The sequence below is a fragment of the Rhamphochromis longiceps genome, linkage group LG6 (assembly GCF_057381845.1).
Source record: "Rhamphochromis longiceps isolate RC_006_pf linkage group LG6, R_longiceps_female_GT1.1, whole genome shotgun sequence".
In the NCBI taxonomy this organism is placed as follows: Eukaryota; Metazoa; Chordata; class Actinopteri; order Cichliformes; family Cichlidae; genus Rhamphochromis; species Rhamphochromis longiceps.
Genome location: NC_140562.1, coordinates 42,600,650 through 42,618,732, shown reverse-complemented (window position 1 = coordinate 42,618,732; position 18,083 = coordinate 42,600,650). Strand labels below are relative to the sequence as shown.

The 18,083-nt window shown below is 41.2% G+C and overlaps 1 protein-coding gene across 4 annotated transcripts in view; it reads right to left on the bottom strand.

Annotated features, from left to right (window-relative positions):
- rptor (regulatory associated protein of MTOR, complex 1) overlaps window positions 1-18,083 on the bottom strand; it is a 217,397-nt gene that overhangs the window by 108,354 nt on the left and 90,960 nt on the right. For all 4 annotated transcript variants that reach the window (XM_085410820.1, XM_085410819.1, XM_085410821.1 and 1 more), the window contains exon 7: window positions 15,024-15,199. In XM_085410820.1, coding sequence (XP_085266946.1) covers window positions 15,024-15,199 — 176 coding nt within the window. The remainder of the gene's footprint in view (window positions 1-15,023; window positions 15,200-18,083) is intronic.

Below are 18,083 nucleotides of genomic sequence, written 5' to 3'. Positions count from 1 at the left end.
ATATCAAAGCTGAAGTGTTTCCCATTAATTTAGATCTTCTTCTTTTTTGACAAATAAATAAAAGATTGGTCGCAAGCCCAACTCCACTTTCATGGACTGTAGCTAGCGATGGTAAACCTTTTTGTCTTCTGCAGCCTCAGTCAAACGGTTGCAGCAAGTGAACAAGTTCTCCACCTGCTGCAGGAACCACCAGTTTGTACCAGAAAAAGGACTATAGCTGTTATCTGTGTTGGAATCATTGTGACCACAAGATGACACACTGACATCCTGGCCATTAGGTGACTAGCAGTGACTGGAGTCTTCTGGAAGAAAGACTTGCCATTTGGCAGCCATCAGAAAAACAGAACATGAACAATGTAACTGGTCCACCAGCTCGCAACTCATTACGATTCACAGGTTATTGCAGGGGTCGGCAACCTTTCTGATGATGAGTGCCATCTAAAATTTCCTCAGAAGTCAGTGTGCCATATGATTGCATTAGCAATAAATTTAATAATGCTCTATATTAACAGTTACACACTATATAGAACCACTTTATAGGATTATATTTGTTCGCAGATGTTGGCAGCTATCAGCGAATAGTTATCAGCGAATAGTTATCAGCTAGACACAGGTCTCCGAGTGTCCAGCATTCAGAGGCTACCTGAGGACTCATGTGAGAGAAAATCTGCTCACACAGACATGTCGAGCCAAATACTGTCAATAAGGCCTCTGCAATGTTCTGAAGACGGTTAAACTTGTCAGGTAGTGATGTCCAGCAGCTCCATGAACACGCACAGCTGTGGATTCCAGCTGCGTTCGTAGTTCTGCCAACTTTGACCCCCACAGAGTCTAGCTTTTCAGTTCAATCAACTGCATTTCGATGTCGCATTAACTCAGCCAGTTAATGCGAGACAAATCCAGCTGCTCAATAAAGCTTTCTGGTTTGATCAGAAAAGAAAACATTGGTCCATACACCTGAAAGTCCTGAAAACACATTGTGAATTCTGTCTCGAGTACGGATGTATCCGAGTACTCCTGCGGTGCTGATGCTGTGCGGAGCAGACAGCTCCTGAAACATTTGAAGTGTTGGGATGTGGAAATTTCAACATCGCTTGAAAAAAACTGACAGCTAACAACATCCATCTCACCGATAGGCTAAGGTATTTTTTAGCCAATTACAAGTTGAATCTGGTAGTTGGGGTTGATAGCTAAGATACCGTCATGTGCAACGCTGGCCTGGCCATTTATTTTTTAATGCACCTTCACAAATTAATTCACTGCATTTCGTGCCATCAGTTAACCCTTCGCCTGCCAGCTGCGGCACACGTGCCCAGGGTTGCCAACCCCTGGGTTATTGTAATGTGTAAAGCACAGAAACCAGAGCCACTCTCTGTTGGGTTTGTATCTTCTCCCAGTGTCTGGGTGGGTTCTCTCCCACAGTCCAAAGGCAGGTATGCACGTTTGGTTAACTGGAAATTCTAAACTGGCAGTAGGCGTAAATGGTTGTCTGCTGCCCTTTGACAGCTGGGATTGACACTAGTCCCACCTTCTGTAATTTGGCATATCTCACTGACTACTTGACAGCCAGTTTTCAGTGAACAATAGATGGATCAACTGATGGTCCAAATGCTTCTCTCAGGTCTGGTGTCAGATTTCTAGTGGGGTTTTTTCCTTTCAGACACAGTTCATTTTTCATAGTTTCAATTAAAGACATGAGGACAAATTTATGTGTTTCTGTAACACCCTACAAGTAACAAACATTCAATTTAAAACTGATTCATGATTGTAGAAACAATACTGGTTCATCCCGAGAGTTAAGTGCCTTTTTGAAGCTTTAATGATTCATAGGTCAGGGTTACGTAGCTTAACACACCAAAACTTTCCTTTGAAAATAGTCGACCACAAGGACTGGACGGAAAATGAGTGAAATAGCAGCCAATGTCCAAAGAATAACATTGACCCTTCAGAAATTCTGGAGAACTTAAAACAAAATAAAAGTCAAATACAAAAGAATTTGGGTGACTCAAGACTTTCACACAGGACTGTATGTCAAACGTTTATCACCAAAGTCAGAAGAACAAATGATTTTGTCCTTTCGAAAGAATGAATGTCTGTGCAGAGGTTCAGGACCACCTATCCAATAATAGTTATTTAAAAATGTTTTTCAGTCATCACATCAAAATATTTATCTCTTCCATCCCCAAAGCCACAGTGTTCACTGGCTAAACAGCTCATCACAAAGAACAACATGAGTTAACATACAGAAGACCCAACTTTGTGAATAAGTCTCAGGGAAAAAAAATCTACTAAAATGTGTAGAAGAAGATTCTGTACCTTTATTCAAAACCAATTCATAGTTGAAAAAAGCTCCGAGATACAGATCAAACCTTTTTGTTGTCACCACTCTTCAAAGCGGCTGCTGAACTTTGGACTGCACCTAAACTGCAGCCAGTGAAATACATGCTCCTGAAGAAGACAAGCAGGTAAGTTTACTGAAGTACAGAAGGCCAGCAGGGCAGAGATGAAGAGGAAATTGGGGGATTATTACTTACAGAGAGCAAGGCAGCCAAACTTTAATTGGGTTGGTGAATGAGTGAGCGTGTGGGCACGGAGCAGAGAGGGTAGGAGTGGGCATGTACATATTAGATTCTGAGGAGGAAAATGAAGCGCTGCTTGTGTGAAGAAACTACAACGCTGCTCCGAGGGTAGGCGGGTGGTGGAGGAGGAGTGGGACGAGGAGAATGACTCCTGCTGTCTTCCACAGCTCATTACTCCTTCAACCAACTTGCACGTTTCAAGTCAGCAACTTTATCATTCATGTGCTTGAAGGGTTACTGCATGATCTCAAACTTAGATTAGGTTTGAGCTCACGCAGTAACCCTGCTAGGACATGAATGAAATTATTATGCATGAATTTCCATGCCATACTGTGGTAGCCAGTGGCTTCACAGTGTAGTGGTTAACACATTCGCCTTAACACCAAAGATCCCCACCAGGAGCTATAGAAGTGGAAGCTGGTCCCCAAGCTGGTCCCCAGCTTCAGTAAGTGAGAGAGTTGCATCAGAAAGATCTTCCTGATATCCGAAATAAGGAAGCATTCAAAAGTAAAGCAAAGCACACCATATTATGGCAGCCAGCATTAGTATTATCATTAAAATGTATGCTGACACCCTAATGAGGAAAAAATAAGTAAAGCAGTGCTGACCTGGGAAAATGTAACCTGGGTTATTTTCTGCAGACACACACTAAACATTTCATATGAAAGTAAACAGTTGTCAATGCTAGCAGAGACAAACTAATGTTCTAAAAGAGGACGCCCTTTCACACATTCAATGAAACCATGTTTATTGCTTCTAATAAACACAACACACGAAGCGAGAAGCTCTCGCTGCAGTGGTCGGTTGCTTTGACACAAACACAAACAACAGCAACCCTCACATACATGAATTATTGCCCTACAGCGTTTACCAAAGGTCAGCAATTTCATTGTGGAGGTACAATTTACAGATGTTCCCTAAATGCCTCACATGCAGGTAGAGATTTCTAGATTTAGTAGCGAGTAACCAGAAGCATAAAACGATTATATGCTTGAACTGTGGCTCTTGAAAGTTTGTTTCTTGCTCCTTTTTATCTCCCACTCAACCCCTTTTCAGTCACCAAGGCTTTGTGTGAGTTGGATCATTAATACTTCATCCAAATATCTCTGGCCCGAGTCCTGAGGCACAATGTTTACTGATTAATTGGCATCTTGCACGAGCAGTTTGGGAAATCTCTGGGATGTTTGGGGCTTTATGACTGGGTCAAAACTGAAAGAAATAGTTGAACACAGCTGCTGTTTCTCTGTTAGAACCGCCTGATTGACCATTTTTGTTGTGTTTACTTCCACCTGTTTCTTGTTTGTTTGGTTTTTAATTTTTGATATCAGAGTTATGTTGTCATATATTATAGTACAATCAGGTAAAGATGCTTTGGGAAGATAATCTTCAAAAATATTACTTTCAGATTTAATTCAAAACAAACAAACGGTTTCCTTTTCTCATTAGTTAATGTGAACGTTCAGATCTATAGTTGAGGGGTGAGTTAGTGTTTGGTCGCTGTGGTAGCTGAAATATTTAGGTTTGAGAGCTGCCAAAGCAGGAGGCCATTGTTAGCCTGAAACAACCAACAGACCTTTCAGAGCCATGCGGTAAAGTTTAGGAGTGACAAACACAGCAATGAGACACGTTTGTTAAAAGGAGGGCTGCACTGACGAGCTCAGAAACACCAAAAGGCCTCAAATACCACAGAAAATGATCGCAGATCTCTTTCATTGGTGAAGATAAACCGCTTCACAAAACGCTAAGTCAATAACACATCAAGTGTACGGTTTCATCATCAAACTCTACAATCAGAAAAATACCTCAAGATTCAAAACACTGAAGAACAGAAAATATTAGTTTTGTAATTCTGGAGCAAATCAGTTGATGTGATTGTGACCTTAAAACATCCTGTACCATCAGTCAAACAATGGTGGCAGAGTGACAGCATGACTATGTACAGCCTGGCTGCCAATGGAAATGTGTGTCTGGGGTTTTATAAATGATGTGACTGCTGACAGAAGCGGCAGGATGGAGGCTGAAGTGTAAAGTGCAACACTCCCTCTCATTCAGTCAAATGCTGCAAAACTGATAGACGGCGCTTCACAGTACAGATGGGTAACGACTTTAAACACACAAAGAGCCTGATAAGGCACAGAAATGAAACGCTCTTCCGTGCAATGCACTTAAACGAGTCGGTCACCTGAGGTTAGCTGAGCTGAGCGTGCACGTATAAATATCAAATGAAATGCTTATGTTTATGCTATTGCCTAAAATACAGAGGCAAGCAGAGGAAAGGGTATTACAGTCATCTAAAAGCTCAACTACAAATTAAAATATTGCCGTTTAAAATGTTGAAACATCATTCTGGTTAGGTGATTAATAGTTCAACTGATAATTAAACTAATAAACACTGAAATGAGATGAGCAAACCCTCTGTGAAAGAAATAACTGACCCTAAATTGGCTTGCAGACAAAAATTTAAATTAAATAAAACAAACAAACAAAAAACTATGCTATGTCTGGCCTGGGGCAATGCAAAGTAACCTCCCTCAGCAACGCTTTGCAGTTTGGGGTTCCTGTTTTCTGCAGAGTTATTGATTCCAAGTGCTGCTTGCTCTGACAAATACAACTTCGATGATCCATTATTTTATTTTATAGTTTTAGTTTCACTGAACGTGTGAAACTTATGACATCTAAAAGTGGGAAACCAGGGTGTGAATTATGCATGCCTTAAAGTAATGCACTCACATTTGAATAACTTCTTTCTAGTGTTGACCACTCAAAGTGCTTTAGACCTCGAGGTTAACCATACATTTATGTAGCACTTTATTGTATTCACCAGAGAAAACCCGTGCGGGCACAAGGAGAGCATGTGAACTCGACACTGAGCGGGCCCTGCCGGGGCTCAAACCAGGAATCTTCTGCCTGTGTAGCAATAATGCTAATCACTGCACCACTGTGGCTCACAGCTTACATCTGCATACTACATGCAGTGCTTCATGTCCACTGTAATCCCGACTCCACAAGATTAGATCTGCTGAGAGGTTTTGTGAATGTTCAGCAATTTCAGTCCTAGAACAGCAAATCTACCTCGAGTTTCAATGGCGGTGTGTTCAGTGTTAAAAGGGCCACTAGTTTGTTTTAACTGGCTTGTTATAATACAGAGGTTTCCTGCATACAGCCACACTGACCTCAGCTTCAGAAAAAACTTCACGTTCTTCCCTCTAATATTACAAATCTCCATTTGGTAACACTTTATCATAAAGTCACACTATTGTGAATTTTAACAAGTTTCCCTTTTAGTGGAGCAGCGCAGACAGACTGTAGCGATGATGTCACATGGAGACAGACCCTGGAACGACTCCAACAGTGAATAATGGAACAGCAGCGATGGTGATTTTAATGTGGCAGCAGCACGTTTTCTGACTCACAGCTTCACGTCTGACATTCAGATGAACTAATCTGGATATATAGTAATCAGCAGATGTCACCAAATGCTATGTGGACAGACTTGCGCATGTTTGAAGAAACTGATGCAAAAATAATGGGATATAAGAAAAACTGTATAAAACTAAATTAAAATAGAAAAAAAAAGTCTGATAGTTATAAAATGGAAATAATAGCGTTACTCATCACTACTTAAGCAAAACCCAGCTGAAAAAAAAAAAAAATAGAAACTTTCCAGAATCTCCCAAACCAAGAAATCAGCATAAACATCAACAGAATAACAACATAAAAACTACTGTAAATATATACAAAAGACAGAATCTCCGTTTCTACATGTCTGAACAAACGGACTGTTACCAACCTGGCGTTTACTGACGCCAAACAAAACATCAGATCTAGGCAAATCTAGAAAACTTCATAAATACTGATCTTGGACAGTTATCATTAAGAGAGTTGCTCATTTACAACAGTAAACACAGCCTGGTCCAGCCTTCACAGGTATAAAGTTACCGTTCACCTCCCAATTAGCCCCTACCCAATCCTGACCATACCCCTACCCTTTTTAAAAAGGGCCAAACAGAGCATTTGGTGCGTATCAGTTAGATTGATTATTTTCTGTGTTCTGTGGTTTCCAAAACGAGGGAGAACAATTTCATAAAACCAAAAATTACATATTCTGATTACTTAGAGCAGGGGTGTCGAACTCCAGGCCTCGAGGACCTCCTCAACATGCCTTGAGGTTCTCCAGAGGCCTGGTAATGAGCTAATCATTTGATTCAGGTGTGTTGACCCAGGGTGAGATCTAAAACCTGCAGGACACCGGCCCTCGAGGCCTGGAGTTCAACACCGTTGGCTGAGAGTTAGGGATAGAGTTATACTCTGATGACTTAGACTTCAGAGGGTTAAATACATGTCACACAGTAAGTTACAAGTGTATCATGTATTCAGACACTGACACAAAATTAGCTGTTACACCTAGGAATGGTCTGGGCACCTTCCTTTGGAGGTTTGTTGGGCATATTCGGCTGAGAGAACTCAGTGAAAGGATTATAAATCTCATCTAGTCTCCCTCAGGGGGAACTGAAAAACTTCCCTATGGAGAAAAGTATGTGGAATACCCTGCTTAGCCTGGTACTGTGAGACATGACTCCAAATAAGTAGAAGAAAATGGATGGACAGGATTAAGGCATGTGCAATGAACCTGTGACTTTCAGGGACCCTGTGGGTCCTGGACAGTTGGCCTCTTTGCCAGGCTGGTACTGTGGACTTGGTCAAAGAAAAAAGATAACTGTGCTCATATAAAGAAAGATGAAAATGCTGGTCGGGGCCGCAGTAGCAGGTTATGTAGGTAATTCTTTCTTTTTTTTCACCAAAAATATGAAATGCTTTCAGTCAACAACTAGGAATAGGCTGAGCTATCAACCTTTGCTATGGCAGTATTTATGAAGGGGTTTCTGAGGTAAACCTGCTGCTCCCTTCAAGTCCACAGAGGTCCCTGGAAACTAGTATGCAAAGGCATATGCGGCGTTATGTAACCGCTTCCTCTGTAGTTCAATCCACATCAACAGAGAAGAGGGGAAGATGAATGTGTCAACATTTTTACAAGTAATTTACATCTCCCTTATTAAAGCCAAGACTCCAGAATAAGAGCACAGCAGTGCATGTTCATGTGCAAGTTTAATTTTCCCCATTTCGCCTATAGAAGCTGGAAATGGAAGGCGCAGCCACATTTGTACTGAATGAACATAATGCGGCTGTGCTCCGCGTGTCTGTGTCAGGGGAACTCCTGCTGAGTGAAAGGAATCCGAGAAGCGGTCACGTGAACCCTCGCTGCTGCATTTCCATTAAAATCTCATCTGTGTTCGTGCTGGGGACGTTGCACACACCGTTTACAGCAAGCGCACGAAAAATAATGAACCTCTACACGAGAAGACTTGGGCTGAGAAGCAAGCAGGAAACGTGCAGCCATTAACGCCAACATTAACGCCCATCTGTGTTATATGCAAGGGTTCCATTATCGCTCACATACATGAAAAACAGAAGCTCACAGACCAGGTTAGTGTGGACTGAATTACATCTGCATCAGAGAGATTGTTCTGCCTAAATCATCCTTTTCTTCATAAGTGGCCACATGTGGCTATAAAAGAGATTACAGTTGTGCTACTTAAAGGCTTTATTGTGCACAGTGGTAATGCTAATGTTAATATAAGGATCTTGAACATCATGATGTTCAGAGGATAATGTTACTTTGGTTTGCATCTTAGAATATTTGGACCACAAAGTTCAGAAGGGATTTATTTATTCTGAAGCAAACAAACATACAAACACTGACACATGTTCAGTGAAATCTAGTTTGGAACTACTAAATGTGGATTCAATTATATTACACTGGTAAAGACCTTGATAAACTATCAGTAAGGCCGGGGCTTGTTGCTCCCGTTCGTCAACACCAAGTGGGGTAAATTAAGCTCGTTGTGCCTAACAGAGGACTAAAACCAATCCATTGGTCTGTGACAGCTTTCTGCATCTGGAGACTGTCAGCCCCTCAAATCCAACACCCAAATATTCTTCTTTCCAATCTCCACTAATCCTTTGTTTCACTTTTATCCTGTCCCTGATTGGACTGATGTCCCAGTGACTTCTCCACCAACGAGTATCTCACCTGCTTCAAAAAGCAGTCCAGCCCTGACTGATTTAAAGTGTCTCTTGGTTTCCGTCATGGATGGATGGATAGTTTGTGCTTTGTTGTTCTGATCCTTTAATTCTGTGCAAACCTAAGAAGGCTCATCGTAACTAAAGAGAATTAAAACATTTATTTTTAGACGTGCTACTTACAGGTGTATCTGTTTAGAGAGAAATGGTGCAGGTGACTGGAAGAGTGGGTCATATTTTGACAAAGATGATGGGAAGCTGCTAATAACCGACGTAAGTGTCGTATTTATTTTTAGTATACGGGTCTAGTTTAGTATTCTTTAAAAATGGAGATGCTGAAATTTCTCCACAATCTTTACAATAGTTGCAGTTATATTTCCATCTGGACCTTAGCGTGTTGATCGACTGAGAGACCCCATTAGGCTGACTGACACCGCTGACCCCTGAGCCTGTCTTCTAGCACCGTTTTTTAAAACCGATAAGCATTCTGAGCTCTTATTTAATCCCATGGTTCTTTTTCTCACCCCCCCTCCGTGTCCCTGTTGCCTCCCTCTTCATTTTCAGATGCACATCTCTTCCATTCCTCTCCACCCACCGCAGCAGCAGGGAAGTCCCTTGAAGATGGTGCTCCATCAGTAATGATTTTCTGCACAGCTGAGCAATGAAAGGTACACATGCACTCAGTCTGCCTGGCTCTCCCTGCCTGGCTCTCTCGCTCTGTGTAAACCCCATCATCCATCCCTCAATGCATCTCATTAAAGTTTTAAAGCGAAGGTAAGCCGGCACATCAGTGAATTCTTCCATCCGCCTGCTCTAACCCTGCGAAACTCCACCCCACCCCTTCCTCATTTTCTCCCCGTTTCTTACTCTGGGGCTGTGTGAAATTAAAGAGAAGGCAGCCGGGCATCTCTTTATTTAGAAAATAATAAGCAAACAGGCGAGACAGCACCTAACTGAAGATGGAGCATGAAGAGTGACGGCACTGAGGAAGGGAGGCTGAAGCCCCTTTGAAGCAAGTCAGTTAAGTCTGAGGAGGAGGCTGATGGAGATGTAAGCCATGTTCAATCTGGAAGTTTTCAGTCAAATTGGTATTCTCTACCAAAGTTGGCAGGGGGGGCGGTGAACACCAACCATATACCATGTGTGGAATTACTAACGTGTCTGCAAGTTGTGTCCAGACAACAAGACACTATGTGGCTTTAACTACTGCTGAATATCAGCCAAGTGGCCATTAAGGAATAATGGTAATTTCAAAAATAAAGCTTAACAGTAGCAATGACCACTTAAAGCTGGTTACAATTTCCAACTTTACAGCAGAAAGAAACATGTTTGCAGTCTGGTACAAAAACAATGTTGGTCTTCACAGCTCATCTTTTCCCAGCAGCAGATCCTTTTCTTCGGCAAAGCATCTTTGGTGAGTTGGAGCTCTCACTCGTGATTTTAGATACAGTGTAGTTCAGACCATCCAAGAAGTTTGTGCTCTTGGATGGTAATGCATTTGTACAGTCTATGGACACAGCTTGCTAACCTTGGCTCATAACTCAGCACTCCATTCTCTGGCCAACATGTTCACTTCTGACTCCAGAAAATTAAGATGGCAACAGGCAGAAGGCTGAAGTGGACCATTCGATATATCGCTCTTTGGTTTCTAGGCATAACAGTGGATATGCCCGTCTTTTTGTATAAAGTCTCCCATAATATAATGTCAGTCGAAATGAATCTCAGTTTGAAGCTCCTACGTCACCTCGGTCTCGAGTTATTGCATTCACAAATTTAGGTGTCACACCGCCCACCCATCTGTCCGGTGGGTTGATATAACACATGGATGACAAAACTGGAAACAGAAACTCAAAGCCACTCAAAACTGCCACTTTCAGCCAACAGTCCCTGTCAGCTGAAAGCGACTGTATCTACCTGGTGAACACCGCAGAGATCGATCAATACACACAATCCAAGAGCTCAAACAGTGACTTTTCTTTCTTGACTTTTGCCAACAGACTCTACATACTCATGAACAGAATGTGTTTATAGAGATTAATATAAAAAAGTTATTAGAAAACCCATAAAGTAAAGCTGCACTATATTGTTTATGAACTTATTAGGAAAAATGCATCATTATGAGTTTGCAATAGGACCCATTTTAATACACAGAAAAACCGAACACTACAAATTGATGATGATTGTATCGTTTCATGCATCTTTTATAGCAGTACAAATGAAATTAAAATATATTGATGTCATTATCGGGTGAATCTGCATTTTGCAATTTTTTTTCCATGTTCAAATAAAGACTGAGTGAATGAATAACTTTAAATTTTCTCTTTCTGATGTTCATGTAAGATTTATGTTAAATGAGCTTATCAAATTCCACTGAGCTAAGTAAGGAAATTTCATATATAGCACATACATAATACATGACCAAATTTCCCCTGGTTCATTACCAACCAACAAGTTAGATTCATTAATACAAGCCAGTGAAGGTTGACCTGAGTCTTTAACAGAAAAGATCAGTCCCAACTTTCCCCTGCAGGCCACAGCATCCATTTTTGAAGGCAGAGGGCATTAAAGAACATCTCTGTCAATATTATCCAGCAGCCTTTCAGCAACTTGTTCTTCAAAAGGAGACGTTGGTAAGGGATATCAATATTAATGGCATAATACTGAGACCTCATTATGCTGAAGGTCACGGCTAGATGTGGATTTAGAGAAAGATGAACGAAACTCTTCAACATTTATGGCAGAGAAGAAACATTTATCTAGCTGTAGGACACCTCCTGCAGGCAGCCTGCCATTCTCACTTATACACTTTAAAAAAAAAGTTTCACATTCCCAGTTGAAAATTTGCTAAATCATCCCTGTGACTTCTAGTGTGCGCAAAGTAGATTCAGCAATTAAAATGCAAGAAACGGTGCAAGTAAGAACTGATTTATGGCACCAAAGGGAGCAGGAACACTGCAGATAGAGACTGTATCTGGGCTGGTAATGCATCAAAGATGAGGCGCTCACCTGAATTTTTCAGGTATCATGTAACAAGAAAACTCCTTTTTGCTTTTACTTTCTCAATCACCATCTCCACACCACGAACAATTTAACCATGAATCACCGTAACAAAGCACATTTTCGGGAGCCGAGATATGGACATTTATTTTTCTTGTGCAAAAATAGAAAAGAGAACAATGGTAAAGTGCAACTGCATTATACTGCTAACACAACATTAAGTGTTATGACCCCATAAATTTGAGTCTATGCCAAACTTCAACTAGTGACAAAGGCAGTGATGAGCAGCCTTTTAGCCTCCATTTCTAACTGTGGTGTGTGGGACTGTATCTAAGGTTTACACTATTAACTTAGTAATTATGTGGCAGCGCATTTCAGGTCAGTTTATAAAGTAGGTGACATAGTGCATTACTTTTAAGAAAGGTATCAAGTAATGATTCTGCAAAAAGTACTCCACCCTCTTGTGCACTTCAGTCTTTGAAACCTGAAAGGTTGCACACAAAAGGCAAGATCAAAAGGTGGAATGCAAGACCAACGCATCCATGCTTTTGATTTACACTCATTTTGGTTAAATTTGGGTACAAAAATGACTTTACTCATAATTTAGTAGAGTTACCAACGGTGTCCGATTTTCCTTATTTAAATGGTCCGATATGAGGGATTAAAACCTGGTTACTGAGCCACTGACACATTTGTACATATGGGGAAGTGTGACACCCAGACCCGTCACCTGCAGAGCCTCATTTACCAGTCAGAAATGACAGCTCCCTCAGAGATAATGTGGACTTACTGGGTATAAATGCATATCCACAGTAAGTGTGTGTCCTGACAGGATATCAGAGCTGATGCAATCACCCCTGCCTCTTTGTGCAAGCCCCCCCACACCACACTGCCCGACACACCAGTGACGGACTGATGTAACCTACATGCCCCCACGGTTCAGCTTGAAGCTCCATCAGTACAGTCCTCTGAATGATGCATCATAGTGCATTTACATCAGGCCACTGTATAAGCCAAGTTTCCCAAATGAACTCATTCGCCTGAATATTTTTCACCTCTTTTACTGAAGAGTTCTCTGCAGGGATCATCATTTCTGCATCACTGTGGATGATGCCGATCTACATTTTTCATCACAGCTGAATTTTTCTCATCATGGCTGAATACTGAGCAGAAGCTCAGAGGAATGTTTGCTCTCTGCACAGGACAACTTCATATCCTCAGAGTGTGCAAGCTGTGACTTGCTAACAAGCATCTGAAATAATTGAAAGACTGACGCACAATTTCCTGCATGTTTAAAAATATATCCATAAACATGGATTAGCCCCTCATGTGCTGTGGGATTTTCAGGCAACCAAATTATTACTCTTGCTAAGTACAAAAACACTAAAGGCTTTAAATTAATTGTTAATTTTCTCTGTCAGTTGTTTGTATGTGCCCAATTCCCCTCAAAAACATTAGTTTCTTTCTGCATTTGCACAAAAGAAGGAATTTGATGTCAACAGGCCTTCCCTGCAGTGCATCATCTGTCAGAAGAGGTTGCCTAATTGACTTACATGATGCCAAACAAGTTAAAGAGGCGCTTGGAAACCAAACATCCATTCTGAGGGAAATTTGGCTTATAGCCCTGGATCACAACCACAGGCAATCAGACCATTTGTTGGATTGTGATAAAGTGTCTAATAAGGCGATTGAGGTGCTTCTATATATGCAGCAGATATCATGCCAGGTCCAAATGCTGCAAAAAGGGGCTGTCAATAGTGCTTTTTCTGATGATGTAATGAAAAGAAGAACTCAAGATATCAGACACGTCAGATCACACAGAAGCCGTTTAATGTAGACATGAATGAAAATATGCCCTAAAAATGTTGCTTGACCTTTGGTGTCCTTGGACACAAAAAGTTTGAAAACCACCACACACAAAAAGATGCAGGGAGACTGGACTGGTGAAGAGCATTTGTAACCGAAAAACATGCTCCATGATGAGCAGCTATTACCCTATTTTTCGGACCATAAGGCGCACCAGATTATAAGGCGCATTAAGTGAAACAAAAAAGTCAGATAAGTCCAATTTTACTCAGCTCATTCTTCTTGCTTCCTCCACGTCCGTACCATTGATTGATTAATGTTGAATTCTCTCACAGCTGCTCTATTCCATTGTTGTTGCAGTATATTAATGACTAACCTCGTATTGTGGATGGATTATCTCAGTTGTTCTCCTGACTGACGTTTGGTCCCTTTTCAGCATCCTGCCATGCGATTGCATTTGTCCCTAACCATCGGGAACCCTCACGTTAACTTTTATCGAGTGGAAAAAAGTTAGCGTTCATCCTGCAGCTTCACCGTTTGTTATGCTAACATAGCTATGTCGCTAGCGAACACATAGCACATCATTATATACCAGCTAGCCTAACTTCAGAAACCCTACAAACGTAACTGCTGTTTAGTTTTCTGTCTTCATTTATGTTGGAAGTGATAGCAGAGCTGTACTTTTTAATTTTTTCAGAAATCTCTCAGTCAAAACATGCTATATGATGTTCAGGTGGAAACTAGCGAGCTAACTTCCTGCTAACTTCTAACTCCATTAAATTTCACAAATTCTGTTTTCATGGATGCCTGGATGTTAAACTTAATTGTTACAACTGGTAAAGCAGCAATGCTGATCGTTTTATTACAGATGAAAGAATTTAGATGGTTTTTAACTCTCAGTGATGCCGCAGTGTTCGTTTGACTTTGGGACCTGAAGAAGACGGAGTTTTGGACCCAGATTCCTCCGTGAGGCTCCTGACTACGGCAGCTGTAATGTTGCGGCTTCCTAGCTTACCAAAGTCATTCTAAGACATTTTTTGACAGATTTTTGAGTGCCATGTACCACATAAAATCGGTTCGAGGTCAGTAAGCACAACCAGCATTCATACATCAGGCGCACCGGATTATAATGCGGACTCTCGATTTTTGAGAAAATTAATAGATTTTAAGTGTGCCTTAAAGTGTGGAAAATACGGTAAGTAGCAACAGAAGTTGAGTTGTTTAGGACTCCATGTTACAAACGTATCAATATTTAAAGCTGGTACGTCTGTATTCTGCACCGCAGCAATTTCCTAATGTTGTAAACCTGCTCAACATTTGGCAATAAAACCCTTTCTGATTCTGATTCTGAAGCGATGTGTAATACCACGAAAATGATATTTTATTCTACACCTTTAACATGCGAGCTGACCAAAGAAAACCCATCCAATCTACCTCACTACTTCAGAACATATTCCAGATGTACCGTCTCCTCTTTATCGATGCCTCTATGTTTCAGACTTGTAATGGGGGGGAGGAAGAAGCAGAGATAAAAAGGATTGAAAATGAGAGAGACATTACCAACGTAGGGCGATCTTGATGGGCGTAGTGAGACAGGATGTAAAGAGGTCAGCGGGGAGGTCAGGGTTCATGGGCAGCAGCTCACTGGCCTCACAGGCGGCAAGCTGGATGCAGTTCTTCATGGAGGGCGGCAGGGGCATTTGGGCAAGCGGGTGGCTGGGGTTGATGGCTGCCACCTGATTGGACACAAAAATGTGATTTATTTCTAACATTTATCTGACAACCACAGTCAAACGTTCAAACATTTATCTAGGAGACTTTTCATAGCTGCAACAACCACAGAGAGTAATCTCAGAAGTCCAAGTTTCAGTCCTAAAACAATGATTTATTTAATTCTCCACAGCTTGACCAGTTTTCTGGGGAGATGAATAACAAAGATCTATAGAGAAAGGGAGCTGGATGACTATCTCACATCTGTCAGACTACAAAGCACACAGACACATAGTGAGCATCAAATGAAATGTGGAATTGAGTTCAGACCAAATGCCAAAGACACTTTTTGCATGGTGCAATTACATACAAACATGCAAACTGATTCAAATTCACACTGGGTGACTACAGGGAAACCCACGCAGTCAAAATATTAAACTTTGGTGAAAACATCTGTTAGATGCTGCTTTGTGAAATCCTGTGAGCTGTAGCTCTCTCAGACTGATGGGTCTCCTGATGCCACCGACAATCAGAAATGGAGCCTGCAGGGAGACCGTGTGGTTAACTTCACTTTTATAGAGACAGAACAGGACAATTAAACCAAACAGATTTCCTGAAATATAAAACTGTCACTCAGTAATTGGTATGACTTTGAGAAGGTAGTACTACACCTATTGGCCGTTACAGGAGAAATATTTGTGGGTTGGGGAAAGTGCAAAAACACTCCGGTGTAAGAGAACGCTTTGTGTTGGCCCTGAACACCCCATAATAATTTCACTTTGATGAATATTATCTGATCTCTATCATTTCTGCACGCTTCTTTATGATACAGATTTAATTTGAAATTGTTAAAAAGTATCCATCTACACTCAGTGTAGTTTAAAAAACAACAACAACTTTTTCAACCTTTACGAGTCATTTGTCTGTGGCCTGAATTGTTCTCATGTGCATTCATTTTTATTTAATTATCACTTAAATGTGACTACAGCTTGACTCAAGTCCATCTTCAGTTTAATGTACATAACCACACATGTGTGTAATGTAAAAAAATCCCACCAATACGATGCATATAATGATCAAAACTAAAGTAAAAAGTCTGCTACTTTAATAATGTCATCAGTAAAGTAAAGCATGCCGGTGCTAAAGATTTGGTCCTTATTGACAAAGGCAGTGGATCAAAATTCAAGAGGGCCTTGAGAAAAACCTGCCCCAGAATGCAACAGCTCTGAGTGAGTTTACATTTCAGCATGACAATGATCCAAAGCGTGCACACTTAAACTCCACAGAACATCTGTGGTAAGACATCACGATGGTAGCAGAGGCTTCTTTAGTAGAAGGTGATAAACAGCAAAACTTCAGGTGTACAAAACAAGCAGAGACTTATCCAGGCACACTGGATAAGTTATATACCTATGTGGTATGTGATTTTTGTTGCCATGATGCCAGGTCTCTCTTGGAAATGAGATTTTTAATCTCAATGAGATTTTTTACCTGGATAAATAAAGGATTAATAATAATAAACTGAACGCTGGAAACACATTCAAAAAGTGTTCTTAGCACCTGAAGCACTGTAACAAAAGGCAGAATGCTGGTATTTTAGTGGCAGAGTCAGGGTTTGGATACAGAAGCAGGTTGAGATCACAGCAGACGCAGACGCCAAGCTGAAGAGCAGATAAGGCATGAAATTAAAGGTTAGGTGTAAATTAGAGAGCAGCAGTTTGAGTTGAAGAAAGAAAATAACTACAGTAAGAAAAGTAAGATGAAAACATTTGAAGTCTTTGTCATCTTGATGTAAAATGGTAAATGGCCTGCATTTACTAGTCCCTAAGGACCCCAAAGCACTTTACACATTCAGTCATCCACACATCAACACACTGGTGATGGCAGCTACATTGTAGCCACAGCCAACCTTGGGTGCACTGACAGAGGCGAGGCTGGCGGACACTGGCGCCACCGGGCCCTCTGACCACCACCACCAGTAGGCAACGGGTGAAGTGTCTTGCCAAGGACACAACGACCGAGACTGTCGGAGCCAGGGCTTGAACCGGCAACCTTCCGATTACAAGACGAACTCAACTGCCAACTCTTGAGCCACGATCGCCAACCAACAATGAAAACTACCAAAGTCCAAGTGTGATTTTATGCAAATGTCCAGCGACATCAAATCGAGGCTTGAGCACCCTGCACCACCTACACCAGCCTGACTCGTGTCACTGTTGCAAGCTGCTGGTTGGTGTTCATCAGACCTGCTATCATCTCACCACTGATGGGCAAACAAATGATCACTTCTTTCATCTTTGAGGCCAAAAAAATGTTCATTGTTTGGCACCGAAAAGTGTCGTATTTATTACAGGTTGCACCTTGAACATCACAGAGATGTATAGAAGCTGCTGTACAGTGCTTACTGCATTAAAAATGAAAACACATGGGAGGGAGAAGACAAAAAAAACTCAGCAAAGCCCAAAAAAGTTCAACTTTTGGCTGCTTTTATGGACAGCGTTGGGTAAGGAAAGGAAAAAAAACCCTCACAAGTCTGACTACAAGCTTTTGGTTTTTTGTTTGTTTTTTTAAAGTTTGCCACCTTGATCTACAAGGCAAAAAATTAGAAATGACGCACCGGCTCAGACTTTTTCACATTGTAATGACACCGTGATAGGTTATTGATCCCAGTGGGAAGTTTTCCCCGTTCGCAGCCTCTCAGGAGGTGGTCTTTGATGGTAACAAAATAAATAAAAATCTCTCTCGTCTATTCTGAGAGCTGCATTAGTGTGATACTTTAACACTCTGGGGCGGCTCAGTCAATATTTGCAAATGTAAAAAATGAGAGAGGCCTGTGTATGATGTAAAACTTTAATTATATTTGGAGCTCTTGACTATCTATGTGCTCATTGTGCTGTTGATTTGTTTCCT